The sequence below is a fragment of the Cajanus cajan genome, chromosome 5 (genome assembly GCF_000230855.2).
Source record: "Cajanus cajan strain Asha chromosome 5, NIPB_CcT2T_4, whole genome shotgun sequence".
Taxonomy (NCBI): Eukaryota; Viridiplantae; Streptophyta; class Magnoliopsida; order Fabales; family Fabaceae; genus Cajanus; species Cajanus cajan.
Genome location: NC_138521.1, coordinates 1,362,490 through 1,384,470, shown reverse-complemented (window position 1 = coordinate 1,384,470; position 21,981 = coordinate 1,362,490). Strand labels below are relative to the sequence as shown.

The 21,981-nt window shown below is 27.2% G+C and overlaps 1 protein-coding gene across 1 annotated transcript; it reads left to right on the top strand.

The window, feature by feature from the left end:
• Positions 1-13,200: 13,200 nt before the first annotated feature.
• LOC109789456 (defective in cullin neddylation protein (DUF298)) lies at positions 13,201-17,816 on the top strand. The gene is made up of 10 exons (XM_020348416.3): positions 13,201-13,463; positions 14,224-14,308; positions 15,875-15,949; positions 16,052-16,088; positions 16,308-16,391; positions 16,520-16,580; positions 16,687-16,793; positions 16,880-16,945; positions 17,196-17,297; positions 17,485-17,816. Exons 1-9 carry the CDS (start codon positions 13,388-13,390, stop codon positions 17,289-17,291), a joined length of 687 nt encoding a protein of 228 aa, XP_020204005.1. The 5' UTR covers positions 13,201-13,387; the 3' UTR covers positions 17,292-17,297; positions 17,485-17,816.
• Positions 17,817-21,981: the final 4,165 nt, after the last annotated feature.

Below are 21,981 nucleotides of genomic sequence, written 5' to 3'. Positions count from 1 at the left end.
AATGCTCTTTGAGGAGATTTGTCCTCTATCAATTTATAAATGGCCCACACAAATGCTTCACCCCTTTGATGCAGTTAAAGTTCTTGGAGGCTGACTACTAATATTTTTTATATCTAATTTTTTTTTTAAAAATTATTTATGTGACTGATAATGTTGATATTACAAGGTGATAAAGATGTGCTCAATTAAGCCAATTATTAGACCAAAATGATCCTATTGGCTACAATTTATTTAAAATGAGATAATATTTGTACACACAAGTCCTGAGTGATGTATGAGATTGGTAAAACGATATCATTTGAACTTAATTGAATCGGACATGCCATATTTCCTTTTAAAATTACAGAAATACTTCTAACGGAGAAAAGAAAAAGTAATTTTCACATGTAATGAAAAGAGTAATTTTATAGTTTTGAGGAGTGTATATTTGTCTACTATCACTTTGCAGTTTGCACTCCTCTTTATCACTTTCTTCACTTTTCATCATATTTCTCCCCATAACTCTTCAATTATATATACTCATTTACATCGTGTAAATGGAGTATAATTTCAAATGAGTGACCAACACTAATCCATTGTGTAGTTTCATGAACAGGTGAATCTTATCCAACTAGCCCTTATTTTTGACATGGGTGATTCTTAATTCTTATAAAGCTTTCACTCACTGTTAAATATACAACTAACAGATTTGAATTTTTTGTCTGGAGCCACTTTGGAACTAATTAAAGTTTGTTTGTTTCAATTTTCAATATATAGGAGCCACTTTATAACTAATTAAAGCTAGTTTGTTTACATCTTAAGGTCTCTAGTTAGCTTTTGTCTATTACTTATCAGTCACACAAGATGTAAGTGAGTACTTATAGGTAAGTGAGATGTTTCTTTGAACTTGTTTAAATATAAGATTTTAGAAGTGTTTTTGATAATTTTTTATTCAAAAATATTTTTATTTTTGGTAGAAAAACTCTCAAAAATGTTTCAAACTTGTATCCAATCAGACTTTTTAAGAAATTGTAACTCTTAAGGTGAAGAATATCGTAAAGTCAGGGACTATTCACACTCATTGGTTCGAAGTAACTAGAGTCTTGATTCCTCATCTAGTCTCATTATTCTCATAAATGAAAGTACATGGTGTTGGTTAGCACAATATTAAATTCACACGACTCTGCTAGCTCTTGAATTAATTTCAGTGTCACATTCTTTTAAATTTTATCTTGTGTATACTTCATATCACGACCCCCTAAATCATCATGTAATTAGCTAACTATAACGAAGACAGACAATTAGGATATCCAAATATAGAAGACTAGAAGTACAACTAGGACACAGTTTATTAGTTTAACAATAATTATTTATCATGGTCTTCACTAGTGGTTCAAATCCATATGATGATATTCATCCCTGATTTTCAATATGACGGCAAAATGTATTGAAGAGGAAGCACTGATGTTTGTCTATTTTTGAAAAAGTTAGTATAAGCTACGTGACTCACATCAAAGACAAATTCACATATAGTTTATGCAGTGTCTCAAAATTAATAATTAAAGATTAATTCATATTTATATTTTAATTGATAAAAATTATTTTGGCATGGGCGAAATCAAATCTGAAATCTTAGAGCTGGACAAGTAAAGATTTATTGTGTTCATACGTGATTTCTTTTCAGATAATTTTAAAGGCAAGTACTGTGTTTTGATGTGCGCAGTGTTCGTAATAGCTGCTATATTTGACCACGTATTTGTTGCATTAGGCAATCTATGATAACAACTTTTCCTTTACATGAATTATATTATGCGATTCTCATTTTGTTTTCCCTGGGCTTAGGTCAGCCTCACATGTCAATTAAGTTTGGGTCTTGCTAGCCCCAAGGAAATTATAAGGCTTGTCCAAAACCCCGTGTTGTGTGAAAACTTGAGGTATAAGTTACAATGATACATTAGAATAATAATTGGTGTGTATAAACACTAAATATGTCATTTCATGTTTACGTGTGGAAAGGCATAACAAAAGCACGAGTGTGTAAAAAAAATACTAATATAGTGAAACCAAGATAATATAGATATCAAGTGATGTATGCATCACGAGCCAATAATTTGAATCTTTTAGATAAAATACATATATGAATCTCATGAAGTAACATTAATTAAGAATCAAATCAGAATCACTTCATAAAGACTTTAACATATACATATATATATATATATATATATATATATATATATATATATATATATATATATATATAGTGTATAACAACAATTAATAACTTCAATTAGAGTTTAATTCCTAACCACTTCTACTTTTAAAAAAATTATATTATTACTTAATTAAAAAAATTTATTATTATTATTATTTTTAAGATAATTATTGTAAAAATTTAATAAAGTTATTTTATGTAAAAATTTATACAAGCACTATCTACTCCTAAAATTATCAGATAAAAGTACATAAATAATTTTATAGTACATAATAAACTATAAGTAACACTTTTGGTTTTATAATGTCCACCGTCAAAAACTTGTGAGGGATGAGAATGTATTCATGATTTGCTTTTTTGTCATTAACCCTGCGTAAATTTAGAGCTGTTTTCTTATTTGGAGGGTGTTAGTGAAATTCTTTTTTACGTGAATTTTTTAAAATTTATAATTTATTAAAATTATTTTAAGATCGTATTTAAATAGGTTCTTAATTAATTAGTTAACAATATAAAAATCTTTACAATGAAAATAGATTATTACAGTACATGTAATAATCACTCTTAGCTACTAATTGATGATAACATTACATGTAATAATCACTCTTAGCTAGTCATTGAGTATTATGTGCTTTTTTAGGAGAAAATAAATGACATTAATTGATAATGTAATTTTTAAAAAAAATTGTGATTCAATCACAGACCATCATAATTGGTAAATTTGATAACTTAAATAATAATTATTTTAAAATCTTTTCAAAGTTAATTTTTAATTGATTGTGTAACATTATAAGTTGTGATAATGTTATATTACCTCAAGATGTTTTATGTTGTTAAGTGAGTTGCCAATGTTGGTAGGCTTTGGAGTCTAAGGATCTCTTAAGAGTTCCAATAATGTTGAGAGAAGATTTGTCTAGGCAAAGATTTAATTTGATCCTAAAAAAAAGAGTATATAAGATTTCTATTTTGAATGAGGTCTCAAACTCTTTTCCTCAACTTTCTAAAAAAAAGGTTTCTAGTCCATGAGCTCTTTTTCTCTCAATCTTCTTTTATTCTTCTTCCAATTCTTTTCTGAAATGTTGAAGAAGATATGATGTTATAATTGATGAAATGTTGAGCACTTGTTGTTTTAAGTTGTTAAATGAAAAATGATGCATGATTTATAGTGATAAAGTAGTATGTGATGATTTTGTTGTGAGTTTTTAGTTGAGAAGAAGATATGAGTTATATATGTGTTGTGTGTTGACAGAGTCGTATGTTGTCTATGTAATTGTGTTGAATATACAATGTGTTGTTAAGATGTTTGTTGATTTCAAAGTGGAATATAAGTTATAATGATTGAGTTGTGAGATGTAAAGTTGTATGTTAATTTTGTTGTGTTGAATACATAAAGAGTTGTTATGTTGTTCAGCTATGATGACCACTTAGAATTAGATGAGAGGTTTTCAAAAGTTGCATATCTTATTATGTAGATATTGTGTTGTGGTGTTCTAAGAGTCCAATTTGTTAAAAAAAAACCTTCTTAGGTATAGTCGATCCTTGAGGTGGATATTGTGTTGTTTCTCCTCTAGGACTTTGTTGGTATTGTGTGTGGGTAAGGTCGAGGCACACATGTATGAAGCGATTATAGTATAGGGGTCAGGTCGAGCTATACTGATTACAAGTGAGCAACCAAATAAAGTACAAAGTTGGGAGTTTAGTTCTTAACCAAGTATCGAAAAGGCATGACATTTGGAAGGTAGTTAGTGGGCTAATCCTATAGAAGGCTTACTTAAGTTAGTTAATGTCATGGTAGGTCCGTACCCAGTTGTTCTACCCTAACAGTAGTATTATACTCCCTTGTTTAAGTGGTGACATATGAGAAATCGAGTTATTGCGTTGTGGATTTATATTAAATTTGTTGTTGATCTAACAAGCTCAAAAAGATCACCATGTATTGTCGGTTTGGTAGGGTCAAGCCACTTAAACTGCTCACCCTGTGTTATAGGAGATCTCCTAATTAAAATGCATGATGACGCATATAGTTGTTGTATTAAGCATATAATAAGTTGAGTTAATTGTGTTGTTCATATGTTGTGTTGAATTGTGATGAAATGTGTTGTTGCATTGAATTAAAGTTGTTATGTTGATTTGTGTAATATACTATGATGCCCTATTGTTGTGTTGTTGAAGATGTGAGCTAACAATGTGATGTTTCTATGTTGTATATATTTGTTTCTTTTTACTCTAGTTTATCATTGCATGTTTTTATGTGGTTTGGATTACAATGATCATACGTGTATGGTAGCAGGACAGGGGTAGGACCGGAGAGTTATTCTAAAGGTCACTCAATGGTGCATGAGCCGGAGGATGTTTTGTTGACCGGTAACTTAAGATGTATAGATTGCACTTACTGAAATACTATATGTATATTGCACACATTTACTTAGTTGATTGCCTTTATATGCATGCAGTATAGTACATGTTTTTAATATTTTTAAATATATAGTCCTAAGTTAGATGTTTTTCGTTACTAGTAGTTATGTCGCATAATGTAGGGATCAAGGTAAATCATTACAAATTAAAATGAATGTATAAACTTTTTAAAAGAATTAAGTTGATATTCTATTTAATTGAGAGAAAAAAAAGAGCTAACAATCTATTTATAGTAAATAAAAATTTAATTTTATATATTGTTAAAATATTTAAATTGCTAATAATTATTTAAAAATCACCTTATATATAAATTTTAAAATAATTATTACAATAATTAACAATTTTATCGTCGTACATAATAATTTATCATTAGATAATAATAATAATAATAATAATAATAATAATAATAATAATATATGTACTATCAATATATTCTAATTAAATCAATAAACAATCTCAAATTGATCCTATTAAAAATTAATCTAATCTAACTAAAATGTAGGATTGTATGAAAATCACTTATATACTTTTTTTATAAAAAAAAAAAAAAATTATAGCTAAAAATTAGAAAACAAATATTCGGCCTTTTAGACACTCCAAAAAGTATAGTACATAACTAAAATTAGCCCACACCAAAATAATTAATGATACCAATTTTATAATGATTTTGAATTGCTATGACGAAAATATGAACGTACGTAAATTATTTTAGATGGATTTACCGTCCTTTGTTTTAATCTAATGATAAATATCAACATGATTTGTTTATATCAGAAATAGAAAAAATTATTCATTTATATGTTGCAGGCAGAGTGAATGGGATTATCAGCCCTTTTCTAAAAACAAATAATAAAAGAATTGGCTTTACAATGCAAAATAAATTTTGTGAGACAATGATGGGGTCTCTACATAGAATGAAAGGACACTGTAAAAGGTTGATAAAATAAGTAATTTAGGAGCCAAATATATAATATAATATAATAAAGTCATCTCTTACTGTCGTTGACATGGTAAACGCTTTTGTCAAGCTTAGCTGAAAGCTTTGCATATATCTTCAGATTACATAATGCTAAACTTCATTATATATTTCATTTTCTTATAACTTTATTCTATCATTTTGTCATTATTAAAAATATGGTTCATGACACAAGACAAGAGACAAAATTGCTGCCGGCACTGGCCATACATACATGCATACATTATATTATTTTTGTCTATTATAAAGTTGTCACATGCCATTTATTAATTACTATAAAAAAATTATTTTTTTTTATATTGGTATCATATTAGTTATCAAATTCTTCATTTCATTCGTTATGTTATAAATAAAGCACTATGGTAATTATGTAGTATTTGAAAAGATAAGAAGTCTCGCATTGTTTAATTAATTAATTTTGTCTCTAGATATTGCTTTACAAATTAATTTATAAGGGATGTGAAGTCCATTTGCATGAACATGATCTAAGTAAGTTTGTTGTAGTGCAAATTAATTAATTAATTTTTTTCACTGTGATAATGGATTTTTTTATAGTTTTAATATTTTAATTTTAACTAATCATTTTAAATTAAATTTTAAAATCGAAAGTCTATATGTAACCTTTGATTTAAGAATTGAGCTTGTAAATTTTAGGAAAATAATACTAAAATGATATTTTTTTAATTTAATTAAGTGTTTATATGTTTCATTTGTAATTAAACATTTTTTATTTTATCTTCAATTATCATCTTACTGTGCATTAAAATTTATTTGTAAATATTATTTAGTGTAAAGTATTCACTAATATTTATTTTTACTTATTAATTTCTATCAAAAACACTTTATCAATCATCTTTAATAGGTCTATATTCCAATTATATTTTTTTCAAACAAAACTCAAACATAATATATCTTAATGCAAGCACATATTCTTTTGGATTATAGAAATTTAATTAATTTAGAAGTCAAAGAAATATGATGGTATATTAAAAGGATAAGTGATTTAGAATATCAAATATATATATATATATATATAATACTCTTTTTTTACATAATAATACTTTATTTTTGAAAATAATATGTGAAATGTAAATAAAAATAATTGAAAAAAAAAAAATTATTCATGAACATAATTCATACGATGTCTCAAAGTTAACAACTAAATATTAATATATATTTGTGGGATGTAAATATATATATATATATATATATATATATATATATATATATATATATATATATATATATTCTAAACATTGTGTATTATAATTTATTATATAAAAATATGATTTTGTAAAATAAAGGAAAAATAATATAAAAAATACAAAATAAATAAACTACATTTTAGTACTAATTCATATGAAATCTACACAATTAGCGTGGATGTAAGTTAATTGAAATCATAATGTAACATATAATATTAAATTAACAAATTTGTAACCTGATTTGATACCAACTAACTTTTTAAGGCCATCTCTAATGGAAGCAACTTATTTGAGTTGTTTCATGCATTGAAAAATGAAAAAAATAGTCTCGAGTGTCTCATGTTAGTATTAAGCAACTCAAACACAAATTTACTCCAATGGTAAGAAATTTTAAGAAATTTAACTTTTATAATTTTTTTCTAATCATTTATGAACCAATTTTAAATTTTTATTAAAAAAGGTAATTGCACTACAATGAAAGAAGATAAATTACGAGAAAAAAATACACAATAAATAAATATTAAAAATAAAATAATAATAAATACATAGACATTATACAAATTAATTTTCATCATTATTATTTTCAAAACGTTCCCAAATATGTTCAATAAGATTTGCTTGAAATCTGGTAAGGAACGGTTGCCTGAGGAAGCAACTTTCTCTCTTCTTCAAGCAACTCATGTTGCCACGTCAGAGTCCTCCAATAGTAAGAAACTGGGGTTTGAATTGTTTCATGGGACAAGCAACTCCCATTGGAGTTGCTCTAAGTCTATTTTTTCCCCATGTATCTTCATTCGAAAACAATTTTGTTAATGCTGGATCGAACAATTAATGTAAACATTATTCTTAATAGATATTTAAATACTGGAATTCATTATGTTAGGAAAGACTAGTAATATATGATAGAGAAAAAGTGATGGATTAAATTATTTATTGGATAAATAATTAGGGAAGTCAATTTAAGGTTTGTAAGACACATGTCTCTCAGCCTTTTAAGCGAAGAATGCAGCCAAGAATTTGGTTTAATTAATGAAAGAATATTATTAATTAAGCTAACGATAATGATATGAAGTTATGAACCAAATTGACGCCTACGAATCGTGTTTTCCGAACTTCTGGCTTTTTGATGCGCCTGGGACAACTCATAATATAGTAACCATGAAATACAGATAATAATTTATATATAATATGATTCTTTATTAAAAATATTAGTATTAATTTTATGTTTTATTTTTCTATTTTATTATTTATTACATTCAAATGTCTCTCTTTTTTACGTTTTAGTTCTAAAATTTCTTCTATAAGTATTATTTTTATGTTTTTAATTAGATACTTTTATTTTATTTTTAATAATATATTTTTCTGTTTTTAAAAAAACTAAAATTAATATAGTCATTTTATCAATGAAAAATTAATACACATGTTATGCTCCTTATTTTTATTTTTATTTTTTAAAAATTTGTCTTTAATTAATTTTAAAAATCAAAATTATTTAAGCATACTTTTTTTTTATAAAATACTAAAAGTAGTTAAAATAATATACTAAAAATGAACAACTTTTTTTTTTAATTTAATAAAATAAAAAAGTATCCTAAATTAATTGTGGTAAAAATGTTTGAATGATGGAATAATTGTTTAGCAAATGAATACTGAATATGATAAATATATTAAAAAATTAAGCTTGAGAAAAAATATTTAAAGACATATTGAATGTGACTTTTAACAGTAAAAATAAAAAATACTAAATAAGAAAAAACATTTTTTTAGTTAAATAAATTAATATAAAAACTTCGACTAACATGACAACAACAAAAAAAAAAGCAAAGAGAATACAAACTTTTTTTTCTTTATGTAATATAAAAAAACTTATATAGTTTAAGTGTTGATTGTAATCTTACAAGTTTATATTATCTAATTTTAGTAGTAATCACTAATATGGTATGATATTTCAATGATTCAACCGTCACAAATTTATAATCTCAAACTCATATATGTGTGTATATGTGCCCAATAATTTAAACATACTTGTAGCAGTATAAAGAAAAATGTGTATATCACTATATGTATATAAGAGCCTTCTCATATATGTCATGAAGCCTCTCTATCATGTTTATTGTGAAAAGAGTAGAATAACATATTCTCTTGCTAAAAATTGAGAATATCTTTGTTAACTCTTTAGTTGTGTGGTCTTTTTGTCTTCGAAGAGATATTTTAATTTAAATAAAATAAAAAGGGTGTAAATATAGAGTATTGGGTTGGACTCCGATCCTAACCCAAAGGCTTATTAAAAATAAAAGTAAGTTAAGTCATATTACACATCTTTTGAAAACTATCTAAGAATGTGTAAGAAGTTAGGTGAATGATATATTTTGGTGTGTATGTATTAATGTTGCTATATGGGAAATTATATTGATGCATGATTTGTTGAATTACTATGAGTAATATGAAGAGATGTAGTGGTCAAGTCCAATGTTGCAAGCTGACAAATGAGGAAGATAGTTGTTACATATTTGTAATGTTGTGACATGATTGTTAGCGTCCATGCATACATACTTTATTTGCATAATAATGTGAGTCTATGCATGTGAGCTTTCATAGGTTATCTACCTATATGTCTTTGGGAGTGTTATTGTGAGAAACCTCTAATAAGAACGAGAGATAAACAAGACCAACTGTAACACTTTGACAGAATCCTGATAAACATCCCCGGGAAGAGGGTGGTTTAAGGGGATCACCACAGATGGGTGGTTCCTACATCATAGATGGGGTGGTTTGGTATCACATGCATGTTGAGTCGGACACATACATTTGCGCAAGTCTTTATATTGATAATTGTGAGTGATCGAAGTATGTAATATGTTGATTTTTGATGATGAACGAATATATTACCAATGTGTTAATAAGAGGAATGTTGCATTGGATGTGTGGATGAGGATTAATATAAAGTTGTAAATATAATTATGATGTATGTATGTGTGTGTAACTATCCTTATGCTTTACATATATGTTGTAAATATTTATTTTTCATTTTGATTAATTGTTCATTTTATATCACAGTATTGGTGAAAGTATATTTTGACTTCATCGTGATTAGTCTCAAAACTTTGAGACCTCAAGTTTCTTGAGACCTTAATATATTAGGGTTTAATTTGTGTGAATGTAGGAGAATGAAGGAAAGAGAAAAGAAATTTAGTTTCATTTTTATTTTTGATCTATTGTTTAAAAATTAGCATTGTAAACCTTGTTTAAAAAAATTCCTCAAAGAAAAAGTTCAAATCAATGAGATGAAAGATTAATTGTGTTGAGTTGATTATGATAATAATACTATTATTTTCTAAATAAATTTAATACAGCTATATAAAATTTATGGATAAATTTTATTAAAATCAAATATAAAAATATTTTTTATAAAAAAAATATATTTATTTTTAAAAATATTTATAATCAATCAAATAAATTTTGATGAATAAAAAAAACTAAAACACACAAACGACTTTCTTGATACATTACATGTCACATAACTATTACCCATACATTAATGTAATGTGTGTGTGGGGTTATAATAACACTAGTGTGATTTTTATTAAGTATTATACCGCTCAATAACTTGGTATTAAATGCGAATTCTGTAAATTCAACCGTTAGATTGAAAGTTCATATTTCTTAAATCATATATACAAAATTTTATATTAATCCAAAATGATTTGATACTACATTTTTATAAAACAAAATTGACGTAATATATTCATTTCAAAATATACTAAAATATGAACACTTTGATCATTTTCAAGTTGTTGTTCAATTTTAACAAAATTTGATATATATACATATAAAGTGATATGAACTTTCAATCTAACGGTTAAATTTACAAAATTCACATTTAATATAAAGTTATTGAGTAGTATAACACTTGATAAAAATTACACCAATATAATTATAACCTCCCTCTCTCCATATATATATATATATATTTACAGAAAACTATAAACTTCCCACCCAAGTTATAGATTAACATTCACATACCTATATACTATATTAAATATATTGATGAAGTAATATATTTCGTAACAATATTTATATGTTGTTGTGGAATAAATTATGGTAGGTGAGATATGTATTGTGTGTTCACATCTTTGATTAATCACTATTTTTAATGTTAAATACTTCATACATATATCATGTGTTTGCTCTTCTTCTTTACTGGGCTGGCACTGCCGTGTGGCCCACCAGGGTGGCTGTTACGGTTCTTAATTTCTGTTGGGCTGCGAAGAATTTGGCCCAAATTAGGTGCACCCGAATTAGATGTTATCCAACGGCTTAGATAGCTTGTTTAAATTGTATCCGTTGGATTGATTGGTGTGAGGGGTACAAGTTCAACAATATAGTGTGGGGACATTGGAATAACATGGCCCAACACTTTGGGCTGCATAAAATTCCCCTGCACGTTATGCTCGCAACACATTGGGTTGGGAAGCACTTTAAAGAACCCAAATAAGAGTAAATAAATAAAACTAATCAAAATAAGAGTATAAATCTAACGATATTGTCATTGGTTCAGCTATCATAATTTTAACGTGTAAAACTTGAACCATAAAAATTAACAGATATATTAATATATTTAGGTTTTGTGAAAGTCTAACCTTTTTTTTACGAATTTTAAAACTTTACTTTGTTAATTCAAATATATTGCGATTCGTGAGTAAAAATCAAAGTAATGAATACATTATTAATGAGAGATTAAAATAATTAACTTCAATAAAAATGTTTTAGAAAAAATAAAAACATGTTTGATTAATATTAAGGATAATTTTAAAAATCGTATAAATATAAGACAAATTCAAAATAAATTAATTATTTTTAATTTAATAAATTAATTAATCATTTATTATTAAAAATCCCGAAATAAAATAATATAAAAATCATCCTTTGTTGGCATTGCCAATTAAATCCTAAAAAGTAGTTATATAACATTCCTTCAATATTCAGGGCCGATAGGAGTGACTAATCTCCTTGCTAGGTTGGACTCAAGATTTAATGCAGTTGCATACACAAGGTAAGATTCGAACCTCTGACCTTTCTTAAGCGTAGATCAATCCCTACCACTGAACCACACGCTTGGAGTTACATTCCTTCAATATTTGAGAATATATATATATAGAGAGAGAAGGGTTCAAACGACACCGGTGTAACTTTTATTAAGTGTTATACCGTTCAATAATATCATTTAATTTAATAATTTTATTAAATTTATATATATATATATATATATATATATATTAATTTATGCTAGTTAGTGATATTAATTAATATCATTTAATTTTAATAATTTTATTTAAAAATAACTTATTTTCTTATATTATCTTTCAATAAATAAAAAATGAATTACTAAAAATATAATCTTAATTAAATAAACAATTATTTTAGAAATAATATTATTAAATAAAATAAAATAAATATTTTTTTTTTATATTTTTATGTAACCACAATCTTGTTATTAAACATTGATTGATTTTGTCAATAATTATTTATTACATAATAATTTTATTAGAGTCTTTGTTTCTAATAAAATTTTTTATTTATAATTCAAATTTAAAGCCTTATTAAAGAGATTTAATTAAGAAATTGAACACAAGTAATTAATATGTTTAATTCAAAGTTAAATTGTTTGGATAATGTTAAAGTTCCATTCTTAACAAAATAATCTTTAATAAGATTTTGCTTATTTTTTAACTGAACTAAATTAATTTAAGATGTAAAACAAAACAAAAGGTTTAAACCTAAATTTACTTCACTAATATTTATATTTGAAAAGAAACTAGTCTTTAACTATTGACTAGAGGATATTATTAAAGAAAAAAATTAACATAAGTGATTATATATATATATATATATATATATATATATATATATATATATATATATTCGAAATTGAAGTAACTATATTTATTGTGTAGCTGAAATAGTTTTTTTAAATTTTTTTTATAATTTCATGAGTTTTACATTTCAGTTCTTATAATTAGAAATATTTTATTTTAATTTTTAATTATTTTAGTTTTAATTGTTAATTTTTTTATAAGAAAAAAAAGTAAAATTTTGGAAATTACATGCATTAAAAAAGAAAACAGAATTGTATGCATTGAATCTAGAATGAAATGTTTTTAAATTATAGAGATTAAAAGAGAAAGTTTATGTGATTATAGAAATTAAATGTATTTAAAAATATTTTTTAATTTTATTTTATTTATTAAAAAAAAAAAAAAAAAAAAAAAAACTAACACACAAGTATGGAAGCATTTTGCTGAAAACGTGTTTACATTGAAGAAAGAGGATTTACTGATTTGATTTCATTTAACCTATGACAAGTCAAATGCAAGGTACAAGCTACTTAAATGAAACTCTGGTGTAGGCACCACATTCACAATTATAAAAGCCCACTCCACGTCATCATCCTCAACCTTTCCGAGAACCAGAAACAAAGAACATCAAGAAAGGAAAACGTGTTACCCTCTTCTCTCTCTCTCTCTCTCTCTCTCTCCCCAACAATTTGGCGCCTTCCTTCTGCTTTCGATTTCCTCTTTCAGAGTGGATTTCTTCTCGAAGATGCGACGCTCTGCGGCCAAGAAGACGGGTCAATCCAATTCCACTCCCAACGCCGCCGCCGATCTCTTCCGCTCCGGTATACCATTCCCATCTTCCAATTTTACTTTTTTCTTTCGTAATTCACCGTTTCTCTGCGCCTTTCTTATGAATCTTCCATAAAAAAATTTCCTTCTTCCCTTTTTTACCCTCTAGTAATAATTGGAATCACCCTTGTTTAAACCTTAGATTAAGGGTAAGGGTGTTCTCTTTTATTATAATTAATTTATGTGGGTATCTTCTGGTCTTGGTAAAGTTGATTTTTCCCCCTATTTTTCTGGTCAACCCTGCTTGTTTTGGCTGTAAACCTCTCTTGGTCTTTGGTTTTGGTTTTTTCAGTGAAAAGGTTACATTTTTTAGGAATTTTCTGTCATAATTCGGTGGGGTTTGGGAATTGTGGTAGTTGGTAAGCACAAGTGGGATAGGAGAGGCATAGTAATTCTTACTTAAGATTTTAGATCTCAAGAAGAAAACACATCCTCCCTGTATTTGTCGAGTCAATTTAGTACTTTTTCAAGCAAAGAGTGATAGATGATCAAATTCTTCAACTTCGGTGCTTTGCGGGCTCAATGAAACCTCTTTAATGATCAAATTCTTCAATGATTGCTCATTGATGGCTTGGTGTCTACCATATATGTTGTTCATCATTGCCTGTTTATTCTCTAACCCCATGTTTGTGTGTTTTATTGTAACATGTGTATACCATTGGTCAAATATAATTGGACTTGTATTTTGCAAGCACTGTTATTGAGGGCAATTAATTGTTTAATGCTCTAATTTATTCAAGCATAATTTTTCAGCTTCAAGTAAGGCAAGCTCGAAGGAATCAGAACGAATTGATAGTCTATTCTATTCGTATGCCAATGGGTCTACTGGGTTGATTGAGTAAGTGTGTTTCATCCCAGAATGTTTTTTTCTTCTGCAATTCAATATGAATATATCAAATTGCATCGTGCTGTTGTTGTTTTCTTAATTCAAGTTTGTAGCCTAGGACATGGGTCTATTGGGGGTAAATAGCATTCAATCAATGATTACATACTGTTGTGAGTGAGCTGTTATAGACGCATATCTCCTTTAATACAGCTAGGTGAATTTCGGAAGTATTTACAAGCAGTTTTTTCAAGAGTATATGTATGTACAATCAAAATGACAATAACGACAATAAAGCCTTAGTCCTGTTATGCTGAAGTACTCAGACTACTCATACTCTTTGGCTCTATGTATAAATATGTAATAGGGTAAGACTTGATAGTATAAAGAATTTGATAAACTCTAGTATTATCAGTCATTTGGTATGCATAGAATAAGGTCAATAAGCAACTTAATTTTGTAAATGACAATCTGCAAGACTCTACAGCCCTTCAGCTGTTGCATTATTCATTTGCTATCTCACCCAATTCCTCACAGCAATACTCCAAACCTGAACCCAACTTGCTCCTCACTTCCGGCAATTTATCATCATCACTTTCTTCCCACCCCTTCCTGTCCTGCCATGATCAAACTGTTGGATAAGGTTCTGGTGATGGACAGCCGCATATGGTTCCATTGACAAACAGTCACCTTCACACTCTTCTCTGTCATGTACATCTTGTTCCCAATGTTGGCAATGGATACTCAACTAGATGCTGTGAAACCCTTGACAGTGGTGGCATGGACTAGCTTGCAATGCAACTGTGGCAGTGTAAGTTGGAAGCTCAAGAAATGGTAGTGGTGTTCTGGTTTCTTCTTCCATGCTTTGGCAATGACAGCTCTTTTTTTTCCTCTTCATGTCATGGATGATAGTTTCTTTAATTGGATGGGGACATCTAGGAATGAGTTGAAGTTTAATTTGTTTTAGATTTCTATAGGTTTAATTCAAGGGAATTGCATGTTGATCAATTTGACTTCTTTCATTGAGTGTAGATATTGTTTGGTTGAAATTTGGACTTATTTTATGTGGGTTTATAAACATTAGTTTTCAGATTTCAGTATGTAAGCTTGAAATTTAGTATACTGGCATGTTTATGAGTAATTGAAAGTCTGCAGAGGGAGAGAACTAGAGTCAAATGATGACTGGTTAGGTAGAGGATAGGGTTATCAGGCTGTGATGGGATTAAAAACTTGGATCTAATTTGACTATACTATCAGGTAGATGCACTAAATAAATACTTGATAATGTTAGCTGATACTATCAAGTCTTCCTTCAGCAGTGCGCAACTCTGCCTTGCATTAAGATAGGATGATGTGTCACAATGTAAGATATTAATTGTATATGTAAATCGAGAACAAAAGAAACAAAAAGATCAAATGAAGAAGAATTAATGTGTTTAAAGTGCCAGAAAGTGATTCTTGGTGTATAAGTGGCTATATATATATATATATATATATATATATATATATTATAAACATTCTAGGTGAAGGTGTTTACATTTTGAAAGTAGGCTTGTTATATTTTAATTACTTTGGCTACAGCCCAGAAGGAATTGAAACGCTTTGTGCTGATATGGAGGTGGATCATACAGATGTGAGGGTCTTGATGCTTGCGTGGTAAGTTATTTTTCTACACTTAATTGCCACTCAATACGATATTATTAATTTTCTATATATCTTAAGTTCATGTTTGGAGTTGATGGAGACTAAATGTAACAGGAAAATGAAAGCTGAGGAGCAAGGATATTTTACCTTGGTATGTATATTATCATGTTCATTGTTCATAAAACTTCTTTTGGAATTATTTCAAATTTTTTTTTAATACAAACTCACATGTAGATATTCAAAGCCACAAATATAAGTAAATACTCAAGTTTCTTGTATTTTTGGCGCACAATCATGTAGTTTTGGTATTATCTTTCTTTTTAACCCCATCCTTATACTGAAATCACTCTCATATTCCAAAATATTCTAGGATGAGTGGAGGAGAGGCTTAAAAGCATTAAGGGCTGATACAGTGAGTAAATTGAAGAAGGCACTCCCAGACCTAGAAAAAGAGGTATAATTATTGAAGTGATACTCTTTTTGATAATTCATAGACAAATTAATTTATGGCAATTGTTACATATTTATGGTGGAAATATTTTATCAGTTGCTAACATTTTTATTTTGACATCTACTGTAAAGGTCAGGAGGCCATCAAACTTTGCTGATTTCTATTCTTATGCTTTCCAATACTGTTTAACAGGTTAACTTTAATGTGATTTTGTGTACATTAATTTAACTTTTTGTTTTTTCTGTACTTTTCTTTTGTTCATTATATGTCCTATATCTAATTTGTCCAATTTTACCAGAGGAGAAACAGAAAAGCATTGACATAGAGAGCATTTGTGAATTACTTACTCTTGTTTTGGGTTCAACATTTCCTGCACAAGTCAGCTCATTTGTGGAATATTTGAAGGTGAGTAATGGGTTTTACACTATTGTTTTAGTTCTTAGCACAGTGACTCTAACAATTTTTTTTCTATTATTTATTATTTATGGCAGACTCAAAATGATTACAAGGTCATAAACATGGATCAATGGATGGGATTTTTCCGCTTTTGCAATGAGGTAGCCTCTTTTTCTGCTACTTCTAGATTGCTTTTATGTCAATTACCAAGCGGAAGATATTTTTTAGCGTTTTTTAACTCATTCATCTCACAATGTAGTTAATACAAAGGTTATGTTTGCTTTCCACAGAAGCACGCATTTGTTGCAACACCATTACATTCTTAACCGCTTGCTTTGTCTTCTTTCTTTGGATTTTTTTGTTTTGAAAATTCTAGCTGACTTGTAATTGCAAATTTCAACCTATTCACAGATAAGTTTTCCGACCTTTAATGACTATGATCCTGAACTTGCCTGGCCCTTGATCCTGGATAATTTCGTTGATTGGGTGCAAGAAAAGCAAAAATAATCATTGGTACGTGTTTTCATGAAATTTTATATATATTGATTTGAGAAATTTTAGCCACACTTTCTCTAACACTCTTTTGTTAATATTATATATAGTATTGATTGAAAATTACAAATTTTGGTGGGTCCTACCTCTAAATAATAAAGAAAATGTTAATTTTTGTTCTAACTTGTGCAAATTGGTTTGTTGGCAGCACTCCTATAAGAGAAACTGTCAGATTGCAACTAAATCAGATGGGATGCCAGTGGCTCGTTTATTGTACTTAACTAGTCATTATTGTTCTTTTGTTGGTCCAATTTCTTTTTGGGCATTTTAAACACAAACCATTATTATTATTATTATTTCTTTTTAAATTTTAAATTTTATCTATAGGTGCAGTTGAGGCTAGATACAAGCTTTACATTGTGATTACTACTGCCAATGCCAACATCATTTATCATACGTAAGAGCTTTTATAGAACTAAATTGAGTGAGAACAGTCTTATGTTGTCGTAATTATATACGATACAATTTTATTTTAGTTTATTCTCCCTGTTAGTGTGTGCGCTGTATGTACATGAATCAAGCTAATTTTTTTCATGAGAGTTAGTGAAAAGAGCATGAAAAGAATAATTGAATTGTATATTTTGTATCAATGATACAAAATTGATCTCATCAGTTATTGTATAATAAGATTTAAAGTCATTTGAAAAATCAAATATGATGTAAATTACTACCTACTACCTGGCTAAATTGCATCAAATGTCATTATTCAAATGACTATGACGTGTAACTTGTTGGCATCGTTATCCCCAACTTCTACATTTTCGGTGTAATTCGGTTTAGTTAAAAAGTGAAAAAGTAAAGATAAGTAATTTTTAATTTAAAAAATAACAATTAACGCGTTACACATGCAAGTGTAAATTTCACACCTCAATTTATTATTGATTTTAAACTTATTGGTAGTTTTTTTTTTAATGAATATTCATGTTACAAGATATCTATTGTTAAAAATAATTATTAATTGTTGACAGATATAGTGAAATAAATATAGTTTATTCCATATTCAAAAGATTGGATTATAATAATGTTACACATACTAAGGCTTATTCATGACTAAACATCCTAACTATAGGATTAGGTTTTTTACTTGGCTATCTTGATGGGAGAGATACAACCTAATTTTCTTATACATCCATTAATCATAATGAGTTATAGCTTATAAGGGGTAATGATTAGGTTATAGATTATTTGTACTTTTATCTCTTTAACAAGATTTTTAAGTTTCATCCGGTTGAACTGATTGAATCATATATACTAAAGTATGTAATAAAATATGAGAGATAGTGACTACTCTCTAAAATAATAATAGAAATACTCGAGAGTGGGGTAGATTCATTTTTACAATTATTAGCAAATGAATTAAATCTTTGAGTAACTCACCACAAAATAAGAATTAAAAATTGTGTCCTATGAATTCATGTGCTAAATATTGAGAAAGGTCGAGAAATTAGGATTTTTGGTTTGGAAGAAAGGGTTGAATGTTAAAGAATTGAAGATCAACTACTAATGAGAGGTTGATCTTCAATTAAAGATTATAACTTAGATTAAGAGTTAAATTGAATTACATTGAGAGAAAAGAATTGAGAGTATTATGACATTAACCATTATTAGGCAATTGTTCAATTATTATTTTGTTGAATTCACTGTGTTGGTGTTGTTTGAGTTATATTATGATATTTATCTTTAAGAAAATATATTTAGCGAGAGAAATATTATAACTAGTTATTTTTATTAGGATATTTGTGATATTTATATACATACAACTCTACCATAATAAAATACTATCCACTTTAAACTTTCACTCTCATTATTTTGTTTTTGTTTATTATTCAAAAAATCTCTCAATTAATAGAATATGTGTATGTTTTATAAATTTTTATTTCTTTTATTATTTTAAAAATATAAAATCTTGTTTGTATTCTAACAATTGCATTCTTGTCATTTGTTACTTTGTTTTAATGCAAATCCAATTCATTATTCCAACAATTAGTTCAAATAATAGTATTTTGTTTGTTGGTAGCTGAATCTAAGGATTATATTCTTATTCAATCTATATCTATTACTTGATAAATTGATCTACTTGCAAAGAGTCATTATGGTCATAGAAAAGTGCACAATAGACAACACTTTTTAAAGACAATACTTTTTTATACATATAAACTAGCTCAAAAAGATAATAGCTGTTTTTTATTTTCTTAAAAAAAATGTACTACTTGTTTTATTAAGATTTACCAACTCTCCAAATATTATTTTGCATCGGGTAAAATTTTCTTCTTTCCCACAAACCTGTAAAACAAATTTATCCAAATCACAATATTTTACCAAAGCATCATGGATTTACTACCTTAAACATCTTGTTCTTAGCCATGGAATTTTTCTTAGGTGAGGAAAAAAGAAAAAAAGAAATGAAAACTGTGTATGTGTGCAGTGATACTTGTTTCATTGTGTACATTATTGCTTTGGTGGTCAAAAGTTGTTGTGCTAACATCCAGCTTTGCTGACTCTAATAGTCCCTTTGGAGGAAAAAGTGGAAAGTCCAAAGAGCAAAAGTCATGACTCTAAAATAAGAAAATGAAGAATAGGGACAGAGATTGACAGAAAATGACAGCACCAAAGTTCTTCTGTAGTACATGTCTCTTTATCTCACTTCTTGGCAATGGCAACTACATTATATGGTCTATGCATCTTATCATCAAAAAAAAAAAATATGGTCTATGCATCTCAGCATGTTGTAATTTGTCATTAGTTCATCATCATTTACGACTTCGACAGAATAAAAAAAGGTAATGTCTGCTTCCATATAGACTCAATCGGTTGATTCGGTTCCATTGCATATATTTACATATATTAGCCATCTTCCTTTTAATCACGACTTTAGAAATAAAAATCATACGTTCTGATATACATCTTTTATGTTTAGGTGTGTTTTAGAATATATAATTTTATAATACTATACAATTTTTATATTCTGAATTAGTATATCTTGTATTCTACCGAGTATGATTTAATAAGAAATTAAGAACTTTGTTTTGCTCTTAAAAAAAGAATTAAAAAACACATTATTTTTGTGGTTATAAGAATATTTTTGGGCACCTAAAAGGTATTTGCATCTTTAAAAAATTGATATAATTGATAATGTGTGATGAGACAAGAGAAAAATAAACACAAATTAAAAGTGTCAATCAGATATTTTATTTACTCGAGTGGGAAAGCAAAAATAGTTTCGGACGCAGCGCATTTTATTATTGTAAAAGCATAGCATGCATAAAGCCCCAACAAAGACGGTCTAAATGCGTATAAATTAAAGGTTAGGAAAAGGAATAATAATATCTAAGACTTTCTTTCTTACCAAAATTGTTTGATCTTATTAGTTCACCCAACTCTTACCAACATAAAACTATAAAATTTGCTTTTGTTTGATAGTAAATAGCTTATTCGAGCAGCATAAATATTTAATTTAATAAATTCTACGTATAATTTGATTTTAGGATTTTTCTTTTATATCAAGGATATATCCTAATTAAAAGTTGGAGATGTAGTAAAAATAATTGAGAACATGATGAATTTTCAGAGGTGTGTTGAGCACATTATATAATAGGAAAGTTTCGGTTTTGATTTTGTAATTGAGGTCTAGAACTAGTAAGTAGAAAAACTAAAAGCCTAAAGAGAGTTGTGCTCATGAATTAAAAAGTAATTAAAAGAAAATAATGAGAGTTGTGCTCACAAATTAAAAAGCAATTAAAAGGAAATAATGAGTAATAAATTACGCTTTATAATATAACCATGTTTTGTATCAAGAAAAAAACTTATGCTTAGTGAATAACAAAAAATAAATACATGAATCTCTCCGTTCTTACTAGTTTTTTCATATGTCTAAATCACAACTTGATATATATATACTATTTTTCGAAGGTAATATTAACTAATTTGATACTTCTACCTTTTATAATATGTATATACAACAAGGGATTAAATCTTTTGTGATAAAAAATTATTAATGTGATTTTTTTTTCTATCAATAAACTTTTTTTATACATGTGACAATAAATCGAATTCTTTTTGGACCCTTTATTGAAAAAAAAATGAATAAAGAGATTTTTTTATATAAAGAGACAATCAATATCTTTTGTAAGAAATAATTTTGCTTAGTTTAATAAAATTGAGATTTAAACTTAAAATTATTAGTTAAATTGAAACAACTTTGTATTATATTATTGATCAAATTGAAATAATCAATTAGGTTGATAAAATTATTTGCGATTGATTAAATTGATAATTAGTGTATTTAATTTTTCAAAACTAAAACAAGACTTTCCTTTTGAAACTTAACATTTTTTTTCCCAAGCAATAATACAATGTGGGACTGTTTTTTTTATTATTTTTATTATGATAAAGCTTGACAAAGTAAAACTTGTTGACATGTGTTTTTATTATTCGTAGTTGTTATATCTTATGTTTGATGATATGGTATAATATTGGATAAATAATATTATATAAAAATTAATATTTTAACAACTCTTTATACTAATATTCTCTCTCTATGTGGTAATTATCAAGAGACATATTTGAAATGCAAGTGATTGACAAAATTCTTCAAATATAATTTAAATATTTATTATTATAACTAAAATTTATTAAAAAAATTATA